Source organism: Zalophus californianus, chromosome 14 (genome assembly GCF_009762305.2).
Source record: "Zalophus californianus isolate mZalCal1 chromosome 14, mZalCal1.pri.v2, whole genome shotgun sequence".
NCBI classification, from domain to species: Eukaryota; Metazoa; Chordata; class Mammalia; order Carnivora; family Otariidae; genus Zalophus; species Zalophus californianus.
This window is the reverse complement of record NC_045608.1, coordinates 19583106-19609775: the sequence shown is the minus strand read 5'-3', so window position 1 is coordinate 19609775 and position 26670 is coordinate 19583106. Positions and strand designations below refer to the sequence as shown.

Below are 26670 nucleotides of genomic sequence, written 5' to 3'. Positions count from 1 at the left end.
ATCTGTGCCACATATATCCAACAACTGAACTTATATCCACAGTATATAAAGAGTTGTTACAGATCAATAAGAAAAGCAGTAGAAAATGGCCAAAAGGCTTGAAAGACCTCTTTGACCAAAGAGGATAACAAATAGCCAAACACATGTGAAAAGGCACAAATTAAAATCACCATGTGGGATTACTGCATGCCCAACAAAATCGTTAAATGAAAAGGACAATACCACGTGCTGGTAAGGGTGTGGAGCAACTGGAATGCTCACCCACTGCCGTGGGAGGGTCAACTGATACATAAAGTTGAGTGAAGTGTTTGACTGTATTAATTAAAACCCAATATAGAAAGAACTTAAAACCTAGCCATTCCATTCCAAGTACATTCCTTTTTTTTTTTTAATTAACATATAATGTATTATTTGTTTCAGGGGTATAGGTCTGTGATTCATCAGTCTTACACAATTCACAGGACTCACCATAGCACATACCCTCCCCAGTGTCCATCACCCAGCCACCCTGAGTGCATTCCTAACAGAAAGTGTATGGTATGTGCACCAAAACACGTGTGGAGGGATGTTCACAGCAGGCTTATTCATGACAGTTCAAAGCTAGAAACAACCAAATGCTCATTTAGAGTAGAATGGATCAATAGTGCTCTATATTCATGATGGCATACTATACAGCAGTGACAATGAACAAGCCACAACCACCCACATCATGGATGATTGTCACAAACAATGTCACATGAAAGAAACCACACAAATAGGTACACACATTTGATTGCATCTAGGAAAAATTCAAAAATAGGAAAAAAAAATACCTAATCTATATTGCTAGAAGTCTGTTTAGTGGTTATCCTTGGAGGGTAGTGGCTGAAAGGGCCATGGGGGGGTGCTTTGGAAGGAGCTGGGACTGTTCTGTGTCTCCATATGGGTGTTGATTGCTTTGGTGTGTTCAATTTGTGAAAATTCATTGAGCTGTATACTTACGAGGTGTGCACTTTTTTGTATGTTGGACCCTAAAATAAATTTTAAAAAGAGGGAAGAAGAGGGGGTGGGGAGAGAACCCAGGTAGAAGAAACCATAACACTCAGTCCACCTAAATGTGATTCCTGAAAAAAGCTCTGCTTTGCCTACTAGTTGAATTTTTTAGGGAATTGATGTCATGCCCTTGCCTTGCAGTTCAAGACAATGTCCACAAAAGCACTCCTACAGATCCCCTCTTCTATTTACTATATGCACGTTACTGAGGTTGTACTTTGCCAGGTTACTTAGTGCCCCATTTCATGTGGACTCCTGGAAGAAACTTCTCTAATATCTCAATACCAGGGAAAATTAGTATTATCTCAAGCAACAGGTGTGTGTGTGTGTGTGTGTGTGTGTGTGTGTGCGCGCGCACGCGCACGCGCGCATGTGCATGCATGAGTGTGTTTAACCTGGGGACAAATGTCTTTGGAATATCTTGCTTCTCTCTTTGCTCTGGTTGCTAGGAAGCTCAGTGTCAACATTTCAGTTTACTTCTCATGGCTCCATTCACCCATCCGACGTCTTTTCTGTGCCAGGGGCTGGGCCACTGTGATGAGCAAAGACACACCCCTGCCCTTAGGGCCTCGCCCTCTAGCTGGGACACAGGTACACCAGGGAGGGGTTAGGACACCCCTATCAGTGCAGTGACAGGAAGCACAAGGAAGCACAAGGCCCAGTGACAGGAAGCACAAGAATGGACCCAACCCATTCTTAACAAAGTTAAGGGTTACAAAGTGTTAACAGAGGCTTCTTGGAAGAAGTACCACCTAAACTGGGTGAAAAGGGATGACCAGGCATTAACCAGGTGAGAACAGTGGCGGGCACAGCCCAAGCAAAGTCTGTGAAGTGAGAGTGAGTCTAAGGTTCGTGGTAAATTTCTATTTCCTAAGTCTTCCTCTGGTCTGATATGCTCTTCAACTCTTATTTCCCATTGCTCTGACTTTCTTAACTTTTTAAATTTTATCTTATTTTTACCGGACCCTATACATCTTTTCATAACCATGTACAATACAGAGACACAAAGAACCTGAGTAGAATATTCTGCGGGTGCTGACACTTTGAATGCGTGGTTCAGGTCTCAGAAGCCTGGCCCCCTCCTTCCTTCTCCCAGCGCTGGGTAAGCTGTAGGGCTAGATGCTAATGATGTTCACCTCATTACTCTCTCCAGTCTCCCCTGGCATCTGAGGCACCCCAAGCCCCCAAGTCTGACTTGACAGTTTGTGATGAATTACTGTATCAAATGTCAGCTCAGTGGGAAGGAGTTTCTACAGCGAAGTCACCAATATGCCCAACCCACGCAGAGCTCTCTGATTTCTCGCTTCTGTTGCTCTACCACCGAAGCGTCCTGCAAGAGAGGTCAGGCTGCATGCTCTCTAGAGACTTGAATGAGACTGGGGGATGGAGGGGGTACTTGAGTGTTATTTCCTCTCCTCCTTACAGTATTTTCCCCAAGAGGGCATAGACCCATGGGGAAGCCTTTCTGCCCAGCCTCACCTAACTCTGGGTGCTGTGACTGTCCCTTCCAGGAGTCACTGCCTCTTCCTTGTCCATGGGAGTTGGACAGAGAACCTCTGGTGGGGAGAGTGGACACAACTATAAAGGGAATGAGAAGGGGTGGAAAAGAGATCGCGCCCACCCCAAACTTCATTCCATGTCCCCACATGAGCCAACCAGGCTCAGCCTGGGCTGTCAACAGAGGAAGGAGAATTTGTTCTGTTGGCTTGATCATGAACTCAATTATAGCCACCACTATCCTCATATAAAACCAAGCAATATTACTGGTAATAATAGCACCATGGGCTCACAGGTGTGGAAAGCTCCAGTTTTGCTCTAAACTGACAAATATTATCCCAAGTTGCCTCAGGACCTTTGCACTTGCCACTTCTACTCTTTTTCCCCAGATCTGCACATAGATGGCGACACCAAATGATTCACCACTAGACAAACATCTTAATTCATGGAAGCCTTCCTGGACCACTTAGGCAAAAAATGGCCCCCTGCCCCCGACTGTCACCTCCCTCTGCTTAATATCTACGGCACTTGACCATCCAAAAGTAGTTTGCTTGTTTATTTACTTGTGGTCTGTCTCCCTTGATTGGCCTGGGGACCTTGTGAGGACAGGGATTTTGCCTTCTCCCTAGCTGGATCTGAGGTGGCCAGCTGAATGCCTGGTACATGGGAGGTGCTCATCTGTATTTGTTGACTGGGTGAATAACTGGGCTTCCTTTGAGCTTCAGCAGGACGCTGTGAGCTACCCAGGGCTCTGAACGACAGCTGGGACTAAGGAGGAGATGGGCACAGCACTCACCCTGGGCGCAAAATTTCAGGGAATGCCAAGAAACTCAGAAACCAAGATAAATAACTTTCTAATGAAATATTTAAGAAAGTCAAAATTAATGCCAAAAATCCATGATGAATAAAACATCAAAAATTTAAATGAAGACAAGATCCCACTGTGCCAACTGCCTTACTTGCCTCACCTTAATCCTGGCCCACCAGTCCTGCGTTTTTTTTGAAATTTTGATATTTGGCTCATTGTGGATTTTTTTTTGCATCAATTTACATTTTAAAAGATCCTGCAATGAAATCTGATTTATCTCGCTGAGTTTTTGGCACCCCTTTAAATTTCATGTCCTACGTGAGTGACTTACTAGAGTTCCAGCCCTGAAAAACTAGGGGGAACAGCAAATTTCTGTGAACAGCTCTTCCTTGATCTACCCACAGCTCCCTGACCACGGTACACTCTATGAATTTGTTTAGGAATCTGGAATGTGCAGTAGTTCCCTTGGGGGCAGGGACCATCTGGCTTCCATCCTCATCCCCAGCTTGTGAACCCAACACCCAACTAAGGACAGAAGATATGAGCAAAGTGGTCATGCTCTCACCCCCCGATGTAATCTCCAATCACGTGTCCTTTCCACCTGCCAGAGGGGACCACCACCCTGAATTTGATGTTATGATTCCCATGAAATATTTTCACACCATAACCACATGGCAGATGCCCCACTCCATAGACAGTATTATCCTGCATACTTAAAAGGTAATATATCCGATATCATATTTTAAGGATTCTTTCATAACTTAAATCATTTTTCTCCAGTGTTATGTTTTCGAGGGCAATCCATGTAGATTCATGTAACTCTAGTTAAAGAGCCAAACAGTAAATATTTTTAGTCTTTGTAGATCATAGAGTCTCTGTGACAACTACTCAGCTCTGCCAGGGTAGCATGAAACCCACCAGGGACTACACATGAATAAATGGGCATGGCTGTGTGCCAATAAAACTTTATTTACAAAAAAACAGAACAGGTGGGCAATGGGGTTCAGCCTGTGGGCCATAGTTTTACTGCCTCTGTATTCATTTTTACTTTTGGCAACTCGATTTTCAATCTAACAAAATGTGTTTATCCATTCTCTTATTGATAGACTCCCATGTGAGTATTTACATTTTTTTCAACATGACAAGGCCACTCCTCTATACTTCTTCTCATCTTTTTGTATGTAAGTAAGACAGATTCTCTAGCATATTTACCCAAAATGGAATTGCTGGAGCACAGCGTACAGATAGGATCAACTTTCAGAGACACGGTTAAGTTGCTCAAGAGTGAAGAGATCAATTTACATCCCCACAACAGCATGTGAATTCCCGCTGCTATACATCCTTGCCAACATATGGCTACCTCAGAATTGGATCTTGCCAATTCGAGGTGCGAAACGGTACCTATCGTGGTGTTAATTTGCATTTACTGATTGCTAGTTAATTTGAGCATCTTCATGAGTCTCCCGGCCATTTGAATTCCTGGACATTGGAACTCTTGAAACAAGAGTTCCCCTCTTGGGACTTGCCAATTCCTCTTTTTGCCCATTTTTTTTTTTTCCTACTGAAGGGTTTTTCTTTACATGTTCAAATACTCTTTGCCAGTTATATGTGTTGCAAATTTCATGGCCCAGTATGTGGTGTCTCTTCATTTTATGCTTTGATAAACAGAAGCTGATTACTTTAATATAGTCAAATTTGTCAATTTTTTCCTCGTGATTTGTATTTTTGTGACTTCTGTTAGAAATTCTTCCCTTCGGAGTTGAATGATATGGGTTTGAATCTCAGTGCTACACATGCTAGTTGTGTGACCTTGGGAAGAGACCTAATATCTCAGAGCCGCAGGCTCCTCCTCTGCAAAATGGGGACAAGGACAGCATGCCCCCACAGGGTTATTTTGAGGAGGCTTGTAAAGCACTTAGCACAGTGTCAGGCACATCATCACTTCCCCCATCAGTAGGTCTCACCCCCCACAGGGACCCCACACAGGAGGGATAGGTTACCTTGCTCTCTAGTAGGTCTGCATTCTGCCGGAGTTCATTCCGTGACTTCTCCGATTTTTCTAGCTTCTGTCTCAGCATTGTAAGCTCCTCCTACAAAAGCAAACACCTTAACAGAAGCCTAGCCCAGAGGCAGAGGTTCCACGTGGGGAAAGAGTGTCTGGGGTATAGAGTGAGTGATTCTGCCAACCCATCTGTAATGACGCTCAGATGCTAAATTCCTACAAGGTTTTTTTTTTTTTTTTCTTTCTTTCCCCATTTCTAAATATCAACATCCCAGTCTAGGGGCCGAATGCAAATCCTCAGAATGAGTTCATTGCTTGACTGGAGATGCCTGAGCGAGATGGGTGTGCTTGGCCCTTCATCCTCCCCAAGGTCACTATCCTGCCCATGGCTCAGCATTATGCTTATAGTACCACCATGAGGAGGAGCCCAAATGCCCACCCACAGCAGACTCTGGGATGAACTACGGAATGTACACAGAAAGGAGCACTGGGCTGTTGTGGAGAGAGAACCGGGAAGACTTCTGTGAAACTGGACACGGTGTGACTCTCAAAATACATTTCTAAGTGCAAAATACCAGTGTCAGAGGAATATAAACAGTATGCTACCTTTGGTGTGGGAGAGAAAGGAACTCTGTGTGCCTGTGTCAATTGGCTAATTTTGCAAGAATAAACAACAGCAAAGATAAACCAGAAACCAATCAAAATGGTTACTTGTAGAAGGTGGGCGCTACCAGGGAAGAAGCAAAGCAAAAGGAGTGTTCTCTGAGAGGCAAAGAGATCAAGGACTCAAAGATTTCACCACTTGAGTCTCTCTGGGATGGACTGTAAGTGTTTGTGTGCCCCTCGGGAGTAATGGGGTATCTGCCTAGCACCCACAAGCCTAGCGTGTAGCTGGACACAGGAGGGAGGGTGGTCTGTGTCTGTGTTGACGGGAGCAGAGGGATATCTGGAAGGGGGCGGCTGGGCAGAGCATTTCTAGATCAAGAATCTACAGGGTGGGGGCACTGAGTCTGGATGTAAGCCCTAACATGGGGGTGTGAAGAGGTATTGGCCACCCCACACCCTTCCTGCCACCGGTACTGACCTCCTTGGCACGGAGCTGCTCATCCCCGATGGTGGCGCTCAGCAGGGGCCGGAGGGAACCGAGGAGCTGCCACCACGACCAGTCCTTGACCGCCAGGAACACAGCCATGTTCTTCTGGATGCACTGTGCGGCCAGGCGGCGAATCTGCAGAGAAAAGAGACCAGGAACTCGAGGGGCTCTTCCCAACCCAGGGAAGGTGAAGGAAAGAGAGCAAGGGGGTGGCACCAAAAGGGATGTTTTGAAAAAGCAGGTTCATAGCTAATGGAAGAGATTGGCTAACTTAAAAATTAAAAAAGCTTCTTTTCAGGGGCCTGGGTGGCTCAGTTGGTTAGGCGTCTGCCTTTAGCTTGGGTCGTGGTCCCTGGGGTCCTGGGATGGAGCCCTGCACTGGGCTCCCTGCTCAGCGGGGGGGCAGTATGTGCCTCCCTCTGCCCATCCCCCTGCTGGTGCATGTGCGTGCTCCCTCCCTCTCTCTCTCTCTCACAAAAATAAATAAATAATCTTTTTTTTAAAACTTTTTTCAATGGTTTCGTAATAGCACTGTAGAGTGACAGGCAGTAAGCTGCATCGTGAGCTCAGCATAACATATAGACTTCAATCACTATGTTGTATGCCTGAAACTAATGTAACACTGGGTATCAACTCTATTCAAAAAAAAAGTAAATAAATAAAAAATGTTGTTAAATTAAAAAAAAATTTGTGAAAGCCTCTTTTCAACGAGTCGGGCTCTGGGCATCAGACGTTATGCTCCAATTCAATCTTGCGTGACCCAAGAAGAAGAAGAGGAAGAGGAGTCAAAAATATCATACAACAGGGTCACATCTTGTGCAGGGTTTAGATTCAAAAGCCACTGTGAAAGGCAAATCCTTGAACATCCCTGAAATTGCCCGTAAGACACAATGGCCATGATTATGTCACAAGTTGATATTTAGGGGCTAGGTATCACTTTTTTTTAAAGATTTTATTTATTTATTTAATTGACAGAGAGAGAGAGAGAGGGAACACAAGCAGGGGGACGGTCAGAGGGAGAAGCAGGCCTCCCACCGAGCAGGGAGCCCGATGCAGGGCTCGATCCCAGGACCCCGAGATCATGACCTGAGCTGAAGGCAGTCGCTTAACCAACTGAGCCACCCAGGCGCCCCGGGCCTAGGTATCACTTTAAGTGAATGTAAACACAAATTCCATGCTTCTCAAATCTGAGTGTGCATCACAAGCCCAGGGAGAGCTAGTTAAAGCACAGATGCTGGGCTCCATCCCCAGAGGGTTTGATTCGGTAAATCAGGGCGGGGCCCAAGAATTTGCATGGCTGACAGATGCCCCGTTGATGTGGATGCTTGTTGGTCTGGGGAACCACCAGCCACACATGGTCTCAGGCAGGAACCGTGCTGACTACCAAGCCACATCCATCCCCGTCATCACCATCACAAAAGCCAATGCTTGTCCAGCTGGTATGGTTGTCCCTGCAGGCCAGGCAGCGCACTGGGCACCTTACAGACTTAGCTCAGTCCTCGCTGCAGCCCCCGGGAATGTAGGCATTACTCTCATTTCCATTTTACAGGCGGGGAAACTGAGGCACAGAGCAGCCCAGTCATGTGCTCAGCACCACACCGCTGCCTGATGGTGGGGTTGGGATTTTGTACTCCTGCAGCCTGGGTGCAGACAGAATCCGGGGTCTTCATTAACCTCTACTTTAAATCATTCCAAGGGCATAAGCTACTGGAGAGCAGTGGGCCGGTGGAGTTGCCCACAAAATTTTAATTATTAATGTTCTTGCCTTTGCCTGCTTTTGCCAAGTGCGTATACTTGAATTTACAGATTTACATGAACTCGAGGCACATGTCATGAGACTGCATGGTAGCTGTAGTACTTAATGATGAGGCTACTAAGGGAGGAGCAGCCAGTGTTTATAGAACAGCTGCTCGATGGCACGTGCCGTGCTAAGCGCACAGGACCCCATTTCACCTTGACCCAGCTACTAAGCGGTGGACGCGAGAGTCATGCATAGTCCTTGTGCATCTCCAGAGCCGTGCTGCCTTTTCTCCGTTGCCCAAGCTCCAGAGAGGAAATTCAGTCTCCCAAGGTCTCTGACGATAGTGGCCCAGGGTGGCTCAAGACTGCAGACACCCAACTGGCCCTTTGGTCCCCAAAGCCTCAGTGGCCAGGTCCTGTCACGCCCTGCCTGCTGACCCATGAAAGCCAAGTTCTCCAGCGATGGGACAGGTGGAAAACATAACCGACCCAGCGGGGCTCGGACCACCCCGTGATAATCTAGATCAAGTCTGACATCGTTGGTAATTTGATGTCAATGTCCTAGAAACAATCCTAACATCTTGCAAAGTGTCACCTTAAAGTCCCGCCAGTCAGGGCGAGCCCACGGGCCAGTAGGACTGGCACCATCACGGGAGACCTGCAGAGCCCCGTGCTCACCCCAGACCCACCGTATGTTAATATCCCGCAGGGATTCCTGCACGAGCACGAGTGTGAGACGTGCGCACGCGCGCGGTCACAGCCCCCAGATCAGCTCAGATGCTGCTTTGCCAGGACCTCGCACCTCTGCAGGGTTGACGAGGCATGGTGGCTGCCATACCTTCAGCTTCTTGAATTCCTGCCGAGACAGAAAGCCCTTACAAGCCGCCTGGAATAAAAGGATCTTGTGAGACGTCAGCTTCTCCCGCTGCCTCTCAAGCCTAGAGACCACACCTGCCTTGAGGAAAACCTGGAAGGAGAGAAGGTGGCAGGTGACTCCTATTGGGCTGAATCTGGAGTGCAAGACGGTTGCCACTGAGAAGCCAATTCTCTTGCCTCCACCCGAGATATCTGTTGGCAGGTGCATTTAGATGGAGGGTCTAAATGATCAAAGCATCTTGCCCCTTGATGGTTCCTCTTTCCCTTCTTCTAGCCCCTGGATGCTCAGAATGTGGCCCCCATGAGTGGCATTGTCACCACCAGGGAGTTTGTTAGAAATGTAGAATCTGGGACCCCACCCCAGGCCTGCTGAATCAAAGCAACATTTTAACATGATCCTCAGGGGACCCAGGCACACATTCACTTGAAAAACCACAGCGAGGAGGGACCTGGCCTAAATAGCTCTGTGCACCACAATGGCCAGGAGAGCGTGGGAAACAGAGATTCCCAGGCTTCGCCCCAGGAAAGGTGGAATGTATGGGTTTAGGGTCAGGCCCAGGAATGTGCATTCTTTCTGGTAAGGGCCGCATGCCATCTGAGAGAAACAGTACCCTAGAAATACTCAGTCCTGCCCTATAAGGAGGAGCAGAGAATGCTGCGGGGGAGTGAGGGCAGCCCTCCTTGGCCAGGACTGGGGGCCGGGCTAGTGCCACCCACAGAGGGTGCTCAGGCATCTAACGGAAAAACAGTGGGTGGCCCGCGACTCCCAGGCCTCTGCTCATCAATAATGGATGGAGGCCCCTCTTCAGCAAAGTGATCGATGCCTCCTTGGCACCCCGCAGGGCCATCTTCCGTTGACTGCAGGGCACACAAGGATTTTCAGAGAACCCGACGCTTTGGGGCCAGGCCGGTTCCGGCCAGCCATGGTAGGGTAGGCAGTCAGCCTCACCTCCCAGAGGCAAAGCAAAGACGCCCTAATGGCTGGGGAGCTGAGTCAGTGACAGGAGCATGGGTCACTTCTCAGATGCCCATTTCTATGGGCATCTGAGAAGTGCTGCTAATTTCTATGACCAGCCCGGCGTGTTTCTTTGCCAGATGTGGCTTATCACCCCCAAAGATGTTCAATGTCTCCAGGGGCCCTGGATCCATCAGTGACGTTATCTTAATCAGTGACAATAATCTTAATCAGTGATAATAACAAGCAATCAGGCACATTATCCATCAATGCTGTGGATCAGAACCCCAAACCCTTGATATATGCAGGGAAAGTACTTCACATGCATCATCCTATATGGTAGTTATGGCGATCCCCCCATTTTATGGAAGGAGAAACTAAGGCTAAAAATGGCATCCCCCCATGACCTTCCACCAGCAAGTGGTGACAACAGGACTATCTCCCTCCGCCTGACTCCAGGCCCAACTACAGTTACCACTGAATGTAATTAACATTTGCATGGCATCTAGGTTTTTCAAAGCTCTTTCTCCTATGTCCCATTTTAATAAAGAGCAACCTTATGAGAAATCTCTTGGCCCAGGGAGATTTTATGTAACTGACTCCAGTTCACGTGGCTGACGAGCCCCAGAGCCAAGGTCTCCACCAGTACCGCATTCTCATTGTCAACAGGAAGCTTCATTTCCTCCTTCGCTACGATACCAACGTCTGAAGTTTGGGGTTGAATTGCAGTTTGATTCCCAGGTAGAACAAAGGGTCTCCATCGATTGGCCAGTCCCTTAAACGTATTTGCTGTAACGGAGACCACCCCGCCTATCCCGTAGCGAACCCACATTGATGGGACAATGAGAATTTGCATGCCCAATCGGTATGAAGTCTGTTTTGCTACCTTCCCTGGCCTTACGGAACACTTCCTATCAGCCAGAGCCACCAAGGCAATTAGCCTCATTGAAATAAAGACACGATTGACTCATTACCTATCAGATTGCCTCAATAATGACTGTATTAATTTCACAAGCTAGCGAGTCCCAAAAGCTGCTATTAAAAAAAAATCAATGATCAAAATGATGACAGCTCTAGTTCGTATATTACAAAAGGCGGCGGGTGCTGCCAAAACTACTATTGATTAAGTATGAAGCTTTCATTAAAAAGATAATTGGAAACGACCATACACAGAGCGGGAATAAGTCATCGGCTGTGCAGAATCTTATCTTGATTTTTTTTTTCCTTTTAAAGAGCATCTTGCCAACCACAGAGCCAACGGCAGTAGGTTTCCACCTTTTTCATAAATGTCATGGCCCTCAGCACAGGCCTTGATAAGGCCCCAGAGGCTGAGAATCACAAAGAAACATCTAAATTATTTGCTTTTCATGGGTCCAGTGGCTTATCGGACCCAACCAGAGTGCAACATCCCAACAGCCCCACATTTAAGGAATCTGTGGGGGCCACTGCTCATGCAAGCTCTTTTTCCTCTAAAAATGCTGAAGGCCACAGTTTTAAAAAATCTGATAAGATAACAGCCCCCATATCTGGGACTGCTAAGGAACCAGCCCCTGTCCTAGTCATTTTCCAGATTAGAGGAGATTCATTCTTCAAACATGACAATGTTAGCCTATTTGATAAACGTCTCGCCCCGCTGACAAATGCATTCCACCAGTAAATGAAAATCGCCTGATTCCCACAGCCCATTTGGGGGGTAGGAAGCGGTGGCTCCGTCTTACAGATGAGGGGAGAGAGGTTAAGAGAGCAGCACTGACTCACTCAGGAGCCCCACAGTTAGGAAGCAGCAGAGCCGGGGTATGGATCAGATCTACCTGTCCCTTCCTCCTCTTCAGGACCTTCCCACTTACGAAGTGTCTGATCCTGCCATGCCTAAGACTTTCATCTCCCCTAAAAGATCACAGGCTAGCCTGGCTTCCAAAGGATATGTTGACTTTAATTTGCTCTTGACTGTTTCTTAACGAATACCAAGTATTACTCGAGAACAATGGCTTTGTTGTTGTTGTTGTTATTGGAACGTTTTGGCTTCTAGATTTCTTGCCCTCACCATGTGAAAATGTGTAGGAAGACTTCTCCTCCTCTGTTTTCTTCCCTGCTCTACAAAAGCCTCTGGGATGATAGAGACTGATTTTTATATTCATGGAAAAAAAAAAGAACCGAGTAATTATCCAGACCAGTGGTTCTCAAACTTGAACATGTGCTGGGATCCCCTAGAGGGCTTGTTACAACCCAGACTTCTGGGTCCCGCCCCCACCCCCGGAGTTTCCGATTCACTAGGTCTGGGGTGGGGGCACCTGAGCGTTGATGTTTCTAGCAAACTCTCAGGGGATGCTGCTGTGGCGGCTGGTCCAGGGACCGTATTTTGAGAACTGCTGGTCCACAGGGATGATGTTCTTGGAGCTGAAGAGGTAGCGCTCTGAATCTGGGCCATAAAGACCTATGTACAGGTAAAGACTATGTGATACATTTCCACTAATAAATAGCAGAACTCACAGTGTATTGAAAAAACCCTGGGATTCCACGCGATATTGGTTTTCACGGGAGTTATAACTACTCCTAGGTAACTGGAAGGCCTTGAAAAGGGGCTTACTTCCCAGAGGCACAGTAAAGAAGGGATTTGCTAATTATCTCACAAGAAGTTTTGAGGGAAACGAGGAACAATACGTGAAGGGCCTGGCATAGCTCCTGGCCACGGGCGGTAGCCCAGGGACCCACAGGTTTGTTCCCTCTACTGGAAAGGTCTACAAAGGTCCAGTCACTGCCAACTCCTAGCTGGATAAATCAGGTTGAGACCACAGTACAGTATAGCTCCCACCACACATTTTAGCAAGAGCAAGAGGCCTGTGGGGAGAAGCCTGTGTGTCTATGGGGCAAGGACTGTATGAATGACTGTGGGCTCTGCAAGGAAGCGGGTTTGATGGGACAGGCTACTCAGGGTTCCGAGAATGACTAATGGCCAGTAATGCCACCACGGTGGGCTTCTGGAGACCAGGGCCCCTCCCCCAGCACCTCACATGACGGCTGGAGGTGGAGGTGATCGACAAAAGTTTATGGGTTGGTGTTAGTCAATCAGCAGATGAGTGGGGAAGGGAATGGAGGAATTTTTCCTTTGGTTTATTCTCTCTCCAGTTCCTACTTTTGAACTTTGACCCACATGACCCTTGAGTTTACCATCTCTGTACCCTACTTCCCAAACTAGAACCCATGGAACACTAGTTCTGGGAGATGGTAAGGGGTCTTCCACAAAAGGGTGGAAATCCCATGGTCAAAGAGTTTGGGAAGCCCTAAATTCGATATTTTCCTTCTTGAAAACTGAGAGGATATATGAGCATATCAGGACTCTGTGAAATTCTTCTCTAAATGTTGAAATATTATGGGAAAGTCTTTTGGCTCAACACCAGTTTGGGAAAAGCTCTTTCTCTCAATATTAAAATCACATGCCTGCTCATGGAACCCTAACCTTTCACTTACTGCTGCTAATCAGCCGGGACTATAGTTGGGTTAGTGTTGGTTGCAAAGTAAAAGTTACAAGGCTCTGAGTGAAGATGAGTGTTCCTTCTCGGGTTCTAAAGCACCTCTTCCTGAGGCTCAGAAAGTCATACTGAGGTGCAAGATGTTAACGATTCCAGACCGCTTTGGTCCCTGGGAGGGTAACGAACCTCTAACAAATGATATTTCCCAACGTTATTTCCTCCCATATTATAACATGTTATACTCCTGGCCTTGTCAGATAGCCAGGGCAGAAAATAATCGCCAGCCCCGTCTTCAGTGTGCTGAAAAGGAGGCCACCAGCAGACGATGAAGTAGGACAAGAATCGGGGCACATCTGGGTCCTCGATGGGATGAACGGAGTGACCTAAGAAAGAAACTCTACTCACTTGGCTGTGCCCAACGACCACTGCCTTCTTCTCCAGATCCAAGGTCTGCAGGAGCTCCTCCACAGCCTGGGGAGAAGAGGAGAGTTAAAGAGAGACAGAATGAGACAGACCCCTGTGGGAGGTCAGGCTGGCTGGCTGAGGCATCGGGTAAGAGAGGATGACTCCATGTGTCTGGGAGTCTGAGCACCAGAGCCCCACCTCACCCGGGCAAGTGCAGAAGATGAGCAGGTACCGAGCACCTCCTGTGTGCCATCCACTCTGCTGGGACCCTCACAGACACATCTCCTTATGTCACCATGGCAACCGGAGGTGGGTCCTCACACCACCATGCCCATGGTGGTGGAAAAAAAAAAAACCCAAAGATGCAAAAGTCAATGAAGGATGTGTCTGCTCTGGAAAACAGTATGGCAGTTCCTTTAAAAATTAAATACAGGATTACCGTAGGATCCCGCAATTCTCCTTTTGGGTGTATACCCAAATGAAGTGAAAGCAGGGACTTCAACAGATAGTGGGATGCCCACGTTCATAGCAGGGTTATTCACAACAGCCAAGAGGTGGAAGCAACCCAGGGTCCGTCCACAGATGAATAGATACATAAAACATAGGATATACACCCAAGAGGATATTAATCAGTTTTAAAAGTGAAGGAAATGGGGCGCCTGGGTGGCGCAGTCGGTTGAGCATCTGACTTTTGATTTCGGCTCAGGTCATGATCTCAGGGTCGTGAGACTGAGCCCCACATTGGGCTCTGTGCTCAGTAGGGAGTCTGCTTGGAATTCTCTCCCTCTAGACCTCCCTCCCACCCCCCACTTGCATGCTCTCTCTCTAAAACATAAATAAATAAATAAAATCTTTAAAAAAAATAAAAGGGAAGGAAATTCTGAGCCATGCTACAACGTGGATGAACCCGATGCTAAGTGAAATAAACCAGTCACACAAAGACAAATCCTTATATGAGGTACTTAGACTAAGCAAACTCATGGAGACAGAGAATAGAATGGTGGGTGCTAGGGGCTGGGGAGGGGGAAGGGGGAGTTAATGTTTAATGGGGACAGGGTTCCAGTTTTGCAAGATGACGTGTTCTGGAGACGGATGGTGGTGATGGTTGCACGGCAGTATGAATATGCTTAAGGCTGCTGAACTGCACACTTAAAAATAGTTAAAATGATAGGGGCACCTGGGTGGCTCAGTCAGTTAAGCGTCTGCCTTCGGCTCAGGTCATGATCCCGGGGTCCTGGGATCGAGCCCCAGGTCTGGCTCCCTGCTCAGCGGGGAGCCTGCTTCTCCCTCTCCCTCTGCCTGTCCTCCCAACACATGTTCTCTCACTCACACTCTCTCTCTCCCTCAAATAAATAAATAAAATATTTTAAAAAATAAAGTGATAAATTTTATGTTGTGTATATTTCACCACAATTAAAATAACAACAACAACAACAACAAATGAAGGCATTTCTTCAAGGTTATAAGTCACATGGGGGCAGAGCCAGATTAGAATCGAGGTCTGTTGGGCCACACTGCACCATCTATGATTTAACCACCTCGAGTGCCCAGGATAGCTCCAGAGGCCCCTAGGCCACTAGGAACATCACCTGCTGTGTGCCTGAAGTTTGCTGTGACAGCCTCCCCTGCACTCTGTCCTTCCCCCATTGTACCTGCCAGAGACAACCTCAACCTTCACAAATACTTCCTGAATAAATGGCATGTGTGCCCAAGCGAGAGTATGGGCCGGGGGGAGCCAGTGTTTGCTTCATTTCTTACTTCCTCTGCTGCACCTGGTACTGTTCTAGGCACACAGTAGGAGCTCAATAAATATGATGACAGAGCGAACAAAGGAACAAGTGATCCAACGGAGGTGGAAGTGTGGGGGGTGGGGCGGAAGGAGAAGGGCAGACCCACGCGGGAGACCTAAATTCACTCAAAGACATTTCTTGAACGCAGCCTTGGCCAAATCACAGCCATGTCGTGGGATTTTCCTTTGTCATCAAGGTATGCGGGCTCTGAAACAGCCCTGCCGGAGATGTGTACCCTCAGGAAAATACAGGTTAACACTGGCTTCCGTGGTGCCTGCGATTCACCTCCCACTCCACCTCCACACCAACCCTCATGGACCTTCCATTCACTGAAAATCACAGTCTATTTTCGGAATAAACTGTCAGAAAAGTAATTACCACAGGCAAAAAACAAAAGGTATTTCAGGTCTGGTGTAATTCACTAGATAAGTTTCAGTTCCACGGGTCATGGGCACCACAGAAAATTTCCTAAGATACTCTTAAAAAAATGCTTTTTTAAAAGTCTGATCCAAGACTTTCATCTAGGAGCAATTTTCTTCCTCTGACCTCCTAGAAGAACATTCCATAACGCCCCTCCCTCAAATTCAGTGGTTTTACTTATTACATTTTAGCCAAAAATGTTCCCAGGGAGCTGTAGGCAGCAGAATGCATAAAAACCAATATATCCAAAACACAGCATCTTTTCTCCCTGTACAAGAGCAAAACAAAATAAAAATTGACTGCAAATAAGACGGATGGATGAAAAATAAATGAAACCTACAGCCAACGAAATTTTTCTAAGTTGGCGTTGGTGTTAACACCCAGAGTAGATGTTTGGGGGGGGGGAATCAGGATTTGGAGAAGGTAGATCCACCTGGGCTGAGATCCTGCCTGGTTTTACCACTCATAACTGTGTGACCTTGGACAAGCCCTTTACTCTGAGCTCTGGGCTCCTCTTCAGAAACATGAGGGAGAAATAACAGCATCTATTCTGGAAGATTCTGTGGTTGTTCTTGCAGAAGACTCCATGCTGCACCTGCCATATAGTAAGCGCTCAACAGACATGAGTAGTTAGTCCTACTAAAGTCCTTGAATGAGTCCTACTGGTTCAGTCTTGGTCAAAACTTGGTAGAGGTGCTACAGAACATAAACTGAGCCTCCTTTTCTCAAGTACACCCCCAAACACCTGATATCTGAGGATTCTTTCCCATCTCCCCACTTTCTTAGAGCCCTGTAGATGTCTGTGTAGCCAAGATCAAGCCTAACAAAGACATTCTGTCTTGTTGATCTCGTTTTACAGGCAAGAACGCTTACATCCCAAAGGATAGAGCCAACGGGTGGCTGCAGACATTGAACTATGCTTCTTGCCCTCATTTTCCTTGCCTGCAAAATGGCGCTAATGTGCCCTACATTGACCATACGGGTGTTGGCACGATTAACGGAGACTATGTGTAAAGGGCTTTGTAAGCGATGTTGCAGTTGATTGCTCTGATTATCATAATGAATATTACTCTTAGATTGAACCATATGAAATTGGCACTTGTTTAGGTCAATTAACCAGTGATTGGATTTTTTTCTACACAATGTCAATCACTGTCCAGCAACCAGTTGATGGAAGACAGGCAAGAATTTGGATTACTGTAACAGATTTCTTCCCTGTCCCGCATCTTTAAGGAATCAGCTATTCCACCCTAATTATCCAGGTATTTGAGGTTTATCCCTCCCCACATGGAATGCGGAATAAAACGATGGCCATTTTGCTCCAAGGAAACAGTCTGCTCTTGTGCTTTTGAGTCTGAGCATGGCTCTCGGTGCTTGCCACATAACTCATTTTATTTTCAAACCTCTGCAACAGGTACGACTTGATGCCTGTTTTACAAAGAAAGTGAAGGCCGGTGTAATGAAATCACGTATTGGGAAATGGTGGAGGGAGATCCAACCCCAAGGAATCAGATTCTTGAGCTTGTTCTCTGCCTTCTGATGCTGGGATCCTGTCCAGTTCCACTACTCATTGGCTGTGTGATCCTGAGCATGCCATACCTCCTCTCTGATCCCCCGTGTCCTGTGCTACAAGATGGGGTAATCATGTCCATCTTCCAAGGATGGAGTGGAGCTTTAATGAGGTCACAGAGGTAACACGTGGGAGTGAGACTTACAGAATGGTGGAGGAAGGAGCTTGAGAAATCCTCTGCTCCTCCCAAAAAAAACAGTGATAAAAATGGATACAATTTTTGAAAGCAACAAGTTCAATACTCTGGAAATTGAGCAAGGGGATACAACAAATGGAGAAGCGTTTGCTAAAAAAAAAAAAACAAAACAAAAAAACTACTGAATCTCAGGTAAGAACAGTGGGAGATTGCAACCATCTTGACCAGGGTGGTTCCAGTCCCCCACCAATCTCTGGCACTGTGGTAATCCTGCAGGGAGAGGCAAGCTGTAAAAACCAGTGGCATTGCTGGGAGAGAGGGGGCTCACTTAGACAGAGTGAAGTACAGGAAAATTCCACGCCCAGGATCATTGTCAGAAACAGTAGTGATCTTGGCAGCAAAGAAATGGAGAAGGTCAATAGCACAGCTAGTGTAAGATTGTTATCTGGACTGGGGTAAGCAATAAACATTGACTAGCCCGAAACTTGATGAAGGGACATAGGGAATGGACAACCCTGTGGGCCTTGACAAGCCCCCACATGTGCCTGGTCATCTGGAGGGCTGCACACAGGCTCAAGGTTACACGCAGGCTCAGAAGAGACTGAGAGAGCCCCCAGCTATCTACACATCCCTATCTAAACGTAAGGCCATGTACACAGACAGAAAATCTGTGAAAGGGCCAAAGAGTCAAATCTGTGGCACAACGGTGAGTGTCTGAACATTAACTACAGTTCCCAACCCACACGTAGCTCCACTGAATCAGGGAAAGGCTTGCAGATTCACGGTGTTTGATTACAACCTGTGCTAAGCTTTGCTGACAAAGGGGCAGGCCCTGAGAATCCAGGATTTATAATAAAAACAGGAATGAAAAACCCAAAAAGAGATATCAGTAACCTCATACCATGGGGGAGACAGACTCCATAAATCTAGTCCACATATATTACTAAATAACTGGGGAAAGATTAGAATCTGGAGATGCTATTATTTATTACCTAAAATGTCCAGTTTTCGGGGCGCCTGGGTGGCTCAGTTGGTTAAGCGACTGCCTTCGGCTCAGGTCATGATCTCAGGGTCCTGGGATCGAGCCCCGCATCGGGCTCCCTGCTCCGCGGGAAGCATGCTTCTCCCTCTGACCCTCCCCCTGCTCGTGTTCCCTCTCTCGCTGTCTCTCTCTCTCTTTCTGTCAATTAAATAAATAAATAAAATCTTTAAAAAAAATAAAATAAAATGTCCAGTTTTCTGCCAAAAAAAAGAGAAATATACAAGACATACAAAGAAACTGGAAAGTGGTGACCTATACTCTCAAGAAAACAAAAAATCAGTCAGTAGAAACCTTTTGTGGGCTTCGATGTGGGGCTTAACACAGACCACCAAGCAGCTATCATAATGCACAGAGTGCTCACTCTCGCACCTGGCTCATGCTACGTGTCAGTAAATCCTAATAACTGATAGAGGTTCAGAGGTTATCAGGCCCTCCTGGGCTCTGTAGAGTGATGACACACCCTTTACTTCCACCCTCCCAGGCTCAAATTATGAGTTGTTGAATCACCTGGGAGAAGCCCAGCTCATGCCTCCACTTACAGAGGCCCTTTGTGTCCTAAAACATTGCAAAGAGTGTTCTCTCCGATGTTCGACAAGGATGCACCCAATAAGCATGTGATCTGACATCTCACATTAAGCTGAACATGCCAGACAGGCAATGAGAGACTCCAGGAATAATGGAGAGCCATGGAAGGGAATTCTTGCCCAAATCACTCCTCAGCATGTAGTGTGGTGTGAAGAATCCGTGTCTGTGGAATTGAATGCTCATTCAGGGAGCCATTTGGCTGCTGTGAGCACAGCACCTCTTTCCTGAAACCCACACCATGACCCAATGGCCACCATGGCCCAATGGCTGCCATCTGTTGTATATCTGCTAGGTGCCAGGCACTTTGCTATGCCCTGTGAGTGTTGCACGTGTTCATGCAGCTGTCAGATATCAAGGGGTGTGGATTAATGGAGAGATGGCAGAAATGAGGATTTGAATACAAGTCTGATTCTAAACCACATGCTTTCAACCACTGGAGCACTGATCAAATCAACCCATAAGGGTGGGACTATGTCTCTGTTATTTAACTCCATATGCTCAGAACCATATATAGAATGCTGTATGAACACACACACACACACACACACACACACACAAATTGGATTGGTTAACACTGAATGGAGGGGCACCTGGGTAGCTCAGTTGGTTAAGCGTCTGCCTTCAGCTCAGGTCATAATCCTGGAGTCTTGGGATCAAGTCCCACATTGGGTTCCCTGCTTCTCTCTCTTTCATTCTCTTTATCAAATAAATAAACAAAATCTTTAAAAAAAAAACACTGAATGGAAAATGTGTACGATTATTAAAACAGTAAACCCCAACTGGAGGAAGTCAGTAAGGTGAGCAAGAAAAGAATGGTGAATACATTGAAGGGGCTAAGGCCATGGGATAACCCCTGAATAATGGTTCAGCACTGTACAGTGGACAGCTCTCCCTACCCCCAGCCTTGGGCTCCTAGCGGCCCCTCCCCAACAGAAAGGGGCTCAGACAAATTCAGAGGAAACTGGGGGTGTCCACAAGGGTCTGCCTTCGAGACAACAGATTGACATCCCTTAATTGTGTTCTTCAGATCAAGTCTGCAGGGACAGATTTTGTTGGCTAAAATCGATCAACACTTAGGCACTCTGAGGAGAAGAGGGCAGGCCTTAGGGTTTCCTCACATCGATCGGGGAGACCTGGCAAGTCCTGCCTGAGCAGCAGGGAGATCGAAGAGACCAGAATCTGGGACATGGCCAAGGTGAGCTGACAGAACCCCTCGACTGACCTGCCTGAGAGTCCACCATTTGTGGTCATTCTGGGTGGGCTTCAGTGCAGGTGGCTGCATAATCTTAGCTAGACAGGATAAGCTGGGGGAGAGGAATGGGACCCCAGGGGATCAGAGCGGGGGACAGGGTCATTCTGGAGAACCGAGCATGTGCCTGGGTATCTAGATGGGACGGGGGCGTCTTGAACAGCTGGCGATCAGGGTGAGGATGCTGCTCCCTAGACAGGACCATGGAAGGACAGAGTGGACTGGACTTCCTTCATGATTTTGCTTAAGCTAGTTCAAAAATGAAGGTCAGGTTTCTAGGCCATGCCCCTGCCAATAACTTCTCAGTTGACCATCACTGACCACCTGATAAAGCCCAGACTCTCTTGTCCTGCCAACAAGGACCCATGGCCCAGCCCCTGACAACACCCTCAGTCCCTCTTCTTGACACATGGCATCCTTTGTGCTCCAGCCACACTAAACTAGCCATGCAACCTTGCCACTGGACCCCCCATAGGGCTCAACTCAATCATCACCTCCTCTGAGGAGTCTTCCCTAAATGCCCCAGCCTCACCTCGCCTGCAAACATCAAACATTTTAGGGGCACTCCCTGGAGTGTCCCAAAGCCACCCCTCTGCTTGGAAAGAGCCTTAGTCTTTCCCTCACCCAGTGAGATCATATTCTGTCCATCCCCGTATCTCTGGCACCCAGCACAAGGCCTGATGCAAAGCAGACACTGGGTGAAAGCTGAACGGAATCAAGGATAATGATTTTAAATTAACATATCATGGGTGGCACATTCTGTACAGAAAGTCACCAGTCACCCTGCCTATCCTCAAAGGGCTCCCATTCAAAAGTCTTATGTGAACACGAAAAGATGCTCAACATCACGGATCTTCAAGGAAATGCAAATCAAAACCACAGCGGGATGCCACTTCACACCCCTTCAGATGGCTCCCATCAAAACAAAAACAAAAACAACAGAAAATGACCAGTGTTGGCAAGGATGCAGAGAAATTGGAACCCATGTGCACTGTTGGTTGGAATATAAAATGGTACAGCCACTGTGGAGAACAGTGTGGCATTTTCTCAAAAAAAATTAAACACGGGATTACCATATGATCCAGCAATCCCACATCTGGGTATGTACCCCAAAAGAAATGAAAGCAGGGTCTCAAAGAGTTAGCTGCACATGCATGTACCTAGCAGCATTTTCCACAATAGCCAAAAGGCGGAAGCAACTCAAGTGTCCACTGACAGATGGATAAGCAAAATGCTGTGTATATATACACAATGGGATACCACTCATCCTTAAAAGGAAGGAGGTTCTGACACAGGCTAAGATGTGGATGAATCTTGAGGAATTCTGCTAAGTGCAATCAGCCAGACACAAAACGACAAGTACTGTGTGATTCTACTTATATGAGGTAAAGCCATCCACTTCATAGAGACAGAAAGTGGAATGGTGGTCACCAGGGACTGGAGGAGAGGGGAGAATGGGGAGTCCATGTTTAATGGGGGCAGAGTTTCAGTTTTAGGAGATGACAGAGGTGCTGGAGACGGATGGTGGTGATGGTTGCACAACATAATGAATGCTCAGTCCCACTGAAATGTACATTTAAAAATGGTTAAGATGATAAATTTGATGCTGTGTGTACCGTGCCACAATAGTCAAAAAAAAAAAAAAAAAAAAAAAAAGCCCTGCGTGCAGAATCTGAGATCCCAAGTTCAAATCCCAGCTCCACCAGTACCTGGCTGGGCGGTGATGACCTCAGTTGCCTCTGCTATAAAATGGGGATAATCCCCAGAATAAGAAGACTTTATCTTTTGAGGTCTATTTCAGATGAAGCATCTGAAATTTTTCACATCGTGCCGATTTTGCGATGAGAGTTTGCGCATATGTGGTAAAAGGCACGTGCTATTTTTGTTCGAGGAACACAAAGTATCCAGCAGGTGCCCACCAAATGAGTGTGCATTATTGGGAAAGAGTCCTGGTGGGGTACCACGTATTTGGCACACAGGGGACCTCATCAGGGCCCCTTTCACACCATGACAATGAATTCTCTCTGCTGCCATCTAGCGTCTGAGGACAATATTGACCTCTCCCAGCTGTCAAACTTGTCGTCTTCAATCCTGAGGTCTTAACTGCTTTGCACACAGAGGCTGACAGTTTGCCCACCCAAGCACGTGTTCATGTATAATTCATGGGGCATCACGTTGCCTGGCAAATGAATATTTATCAGCTTTTTCATAAGAAGCAGGGTGGTGTTTCCTTTTGTTGCTACCAAAATTCTATGCTGTAGCAAATGAAATTTGTGAGCAAATAAAAAGAGAATGAGAAGAAGCGAAAAACTCCCAGCCAAGTCCATTCCACTTGTAATTTTCCATTTTCCAAGGCCCTCCAGCATGTGTGTGGAGGTGGTTTCGGTTTGGCTACAACAGGACTGCTGCATCGTCCAGAATAGCATCCTACCATATGCTCTACCTATTGCCCCCGCAGAAAACTCCCCCACACCCCACCTCGGTGCTGTTTTCAACTGCAGAAGAGCCCAAGACCTTTTCCATGGCCCCATTCCAGATGCTCGAAACACAGATCAAGTTTGGGTTGACCAAGGACAAGGAACCCCACATGAAGATTGGTACAGACTGGCTGGTGGCATCAAGCCAAGCAGTTTCAGGACTTCCTAAAGGGGCTGCCACCAAGGGAGGGGATTTCCCTGCACCACACCAGTCAGGTCTGATGTCCCCTCCCCAGGGCTACGTCGAAGGTGCTGCCTTGTCTGCAGGAGGGGACCTGTACCCTGATCCCTACTGCAGTGAAAAGCCATAAAGGACCTAAGACTTGTGACTCCGTTTACTCTTCTCGCCTCGTGACTCCCCGATTGAGGATTCCAGTGCTGATGATTTCAGACACACGTGGGCACACTCCCCTGGAGATGGAGTCTCAATGTGGTTGTGAACATGGGGTCTGGGTGGCTCGGATGCCATCCCTCTGGCCTTGCAAGAGGATGCCAATGCCAGTACTGACGTTCAGGCTGATGATGGTAGTTCACGTACACTGAGACCTTACGGTGCAGCAGTGTCAAGCCCATGAACTCCTCCCCTGCATGTAATCCTCTAAACCCCTTCTGGAGGGAGGCATTATTGTCGTGCCCACTTTACAGAGGAGAAGACTGAGGCAGAAAGATGCCATAGCTCGCTTACATTCACGCAGCCCCAGCCGGGAGCCAACTGCAGCTGTTTGACCCTGGAGCCCTGCTCTTCTCAGCCACCCTCCCTGGAAAGCAACAAACTTGGGTTCACGGACAAAACCCACAAATGCTTGGCTGTGTGGCCTCAGGGGAGGCAATTCATCTCCTTGTGCTTCCATTTTCTCATCTGTAAGAGGGATGCAATGGCTCTCGGTTTGCAAAGCTGTCGGGAGGATGCAGGGCTTTGCAAATTCTAAAGGGCCCTGTGATCATCGACAGACCAGTGGCCATTCTAGGCAGAAATATCTATCGATGGTTTGACACTGGGATAAAGACAAGGTTCCGCCATAGGAGTTTATGGTGGAGTTGGAGAAAGAAGACACACGGGGGCAGAAATACAAGGTTAGGCATTTGTATTCATTCATTCATTCATTCATTCATTCAACGGACAATTTATTGAGCCCTTTTGCTATAAGCCAGAAAACACAGAGGAAATGTACATAATTTCAGAGAAGGGAAGTGCTATACACACATCAGGACAGGATGATGTGAGGAGCTCTGGGCCAGCATCTGAATAGAAAGATGACACCAGCCACAACAAAATTGGGGAGGCGGGTTCCAGGCAGAGGGAACAGTTAGTGCAAAGGCCCTGAGGAAGCTTTCACGGTGATGCTTTAAGACGGGTGCTCCGGGTCTCCGATCCCCACTGGTCCAGATGCCCCGCCCCGGGGGGCAATCCCCTCTGGAACAGAAGACACCCAGGGCCTCCACCCCCTCTTGTCCCACATACCTTCCTCTCGTCTATTCCCTCCGAGGCCAACGTAAGCTTCTTCATGAGGAGAGGGTCCAGCACCTGGAATCGCCGGCGAAACTGAGCGAGCCCCATGTGGTCAGCGTAGCCTGGGGGGAAGGGAGAGGAGGTGGGGGCGGGGCCGGAGCAAGCCGAAGAACAAGAAGTCCAAGTGAGAAGACCAGCCCGGGGCCTGGACTCGGAGGCAGCCCCTGCCCTGCTCCCCGCCTGCAGTGAACTTGCTGGGTGGACCCACTTCCTGGGGCCTGTTTCCCCACTTGTCAACTTAAGCGATTGGGTTCAATCAGCATTTCCCAAACGTGTTCCCCAGAACACAAACCCTATAAAATTCTCCACTGAACGTTTGAAAAACAGCACTTTCACCTGCCCTCTGGAGGTTCACACCGTGTACCAGCAGCATCAATGCCAAAAGGCTCCTTGGACCACCGCAGGGAAGATGCCAGATTGGCTTTGCTTAAAACCTGTTGGACCATGGGAAAAAATTTTTTTGGTCCAACATTTATGACCACCCCACAGGCTGCATGTGGGAAATGCTGCATTGGATATTTTCAAGGGTTTTTTTTTTTTTTTTTAATTTTTTATTGTTATGTTAATCACCATATATTACATCATTAGTTTTTGGTGCAGTGTTCCATGATTCATTGTTTGTTCATAACACCCAGTGCTATTTTCAAGGGTTTTTAAAAAAGCTAGCACGTAGGATGGACAAGGGTGTACCCTTCTGTGGGGCGACCAGGCAGAGACATGTGGAAAGCTCCCAAGAGAAGGTGACGTTAGAGCAGGCCTCCGAAGGAGCCGTAAGAGTTTGCCACAGGATTGGGTGTGGAAGGGATATCTTGGCAGAGGGAACCAGAGAGGGGAAACCCAAGGCTGGCTCCTTAGTCATAGCAGAAACCAGCATTTACTTAGCACTTCTGTGTACCAGATGCTAGGTTAACAACTTCCTTGTGTTATAGACACTCAGGGACCTCCAGCATTGGACCCATTTTATAGATGTGGAAATTGAGGCCCAGAGAGTTCAAGTCACCTAGCCCAAAGTGGCAAGGACAGTAACTCCCCCAGCTGGGATTCAGACCCAGACAGTAACGGTAACTAATCCAGTGGAGAGTAGCCAACAATGAGGTCATAGACGAGCACGGACCAGATCCCAAAGGAAACTGAAGTCAAGTTCCAAGCCTCAAGGTTTGGACTTGGTCCTGGATGCAAGGGGCATGGTAGACCCTCAGTTGGCTCAAAAAGACCCCTCCACTGGCTGGATGGGAGAAGGTGTGGAAGGTCTGGTAAAATCTGACTCCACTTTGAGACTTCACAGGAAGCCAAATGCATGAACCATGAGGCACAGTGATGGTGGTGGGTTCGTGCGGTGAATCCAGGAAGCCTCCCTGGGTGAAGAAGTCTTAGGCCAGGTTCACAGGATGCTGACCACACAGAGACAGGGGCTGGGAGATTACAAGCGTGCCCTTTCGGGTCAGACTGATCTGGGCTCCCATCCCATTTCGGCCCTTATTAGCCCTCTGACTTTTCATGAATGACCCCATCTCTTTGAAATTCAAGTTCTTCACCTGTCAGCTGAGAATAACAAGATCTGGTCACAGTGTTGCTATAAGGATTGAATCTGATGATGGATGTGTATAAGATGCTAACATGCAGTGAGGTTTTCCCACATCCGGGCAACTTTTCTGTTAGTCTCTTACTGACTCATCAAACAGCTCATCAGCTCCCTGAGACCTGAGCTATTAGGGCAGAGGAAAGAAGCATGATTGAGGGACTTGCCCGGTGTTGGCCAACAGCCAAGCCCAGGCCGACCGGCTCCAGGGTCAGAGCCACGCCCACCAGGCTGCACAATGTGTAATGTTTAATGCGCATCTGCTATATGCCAGGAGCTGTGCTAAGGGCTTGGTAAGAATGACATCAGTCATTATATGTCTTGACACAGTGCTAGCACGTTGGAGGCACTCAATACCCTGCATATATGTGCGCACGTGGGTATACGCACAGATGTGCACAAATTCAAAATCATAAATATTTGATAGGTGTGTG

General features: G+C 47.4%; 1 protein-coding gene across 3 annotated transcripts in view; it reads right to left on the bottom strand.

Annotated features, from left to right (window-relative positions):
- Positions 1–26670, bottom strand: part of MYO18B (myosin XVIIIB) — a 264358-nt gene that overhangs the window by 141630 nt on the left and 96058 nt on the right. For all 3 annotated transcript variants that reach the window (XM_035724040.1, XM_035724041.1, XM_027577179.2), the window contains exons 21-25: positions 24610–24719; positions 13879–13944; positions 9011–9139; positions 6424–6567; positions 5338–5427 (exon numbers count right to left, since the gene is read on the bottom strand). In XM_035724040.1, the coding sequence (XP_035579933.1) occupies positions 5338–5427; positions 6424–6567; positions 9011–9139; positions 13879–13944; positions 24610–24719 (539 nt within the window). The remainder of the gene's footprint in view (positions 1–5337; positions 5428–6423; positions 6568–9010; positions 9140–13878; positions 13945–24609; positions 24720–26670) is intronic.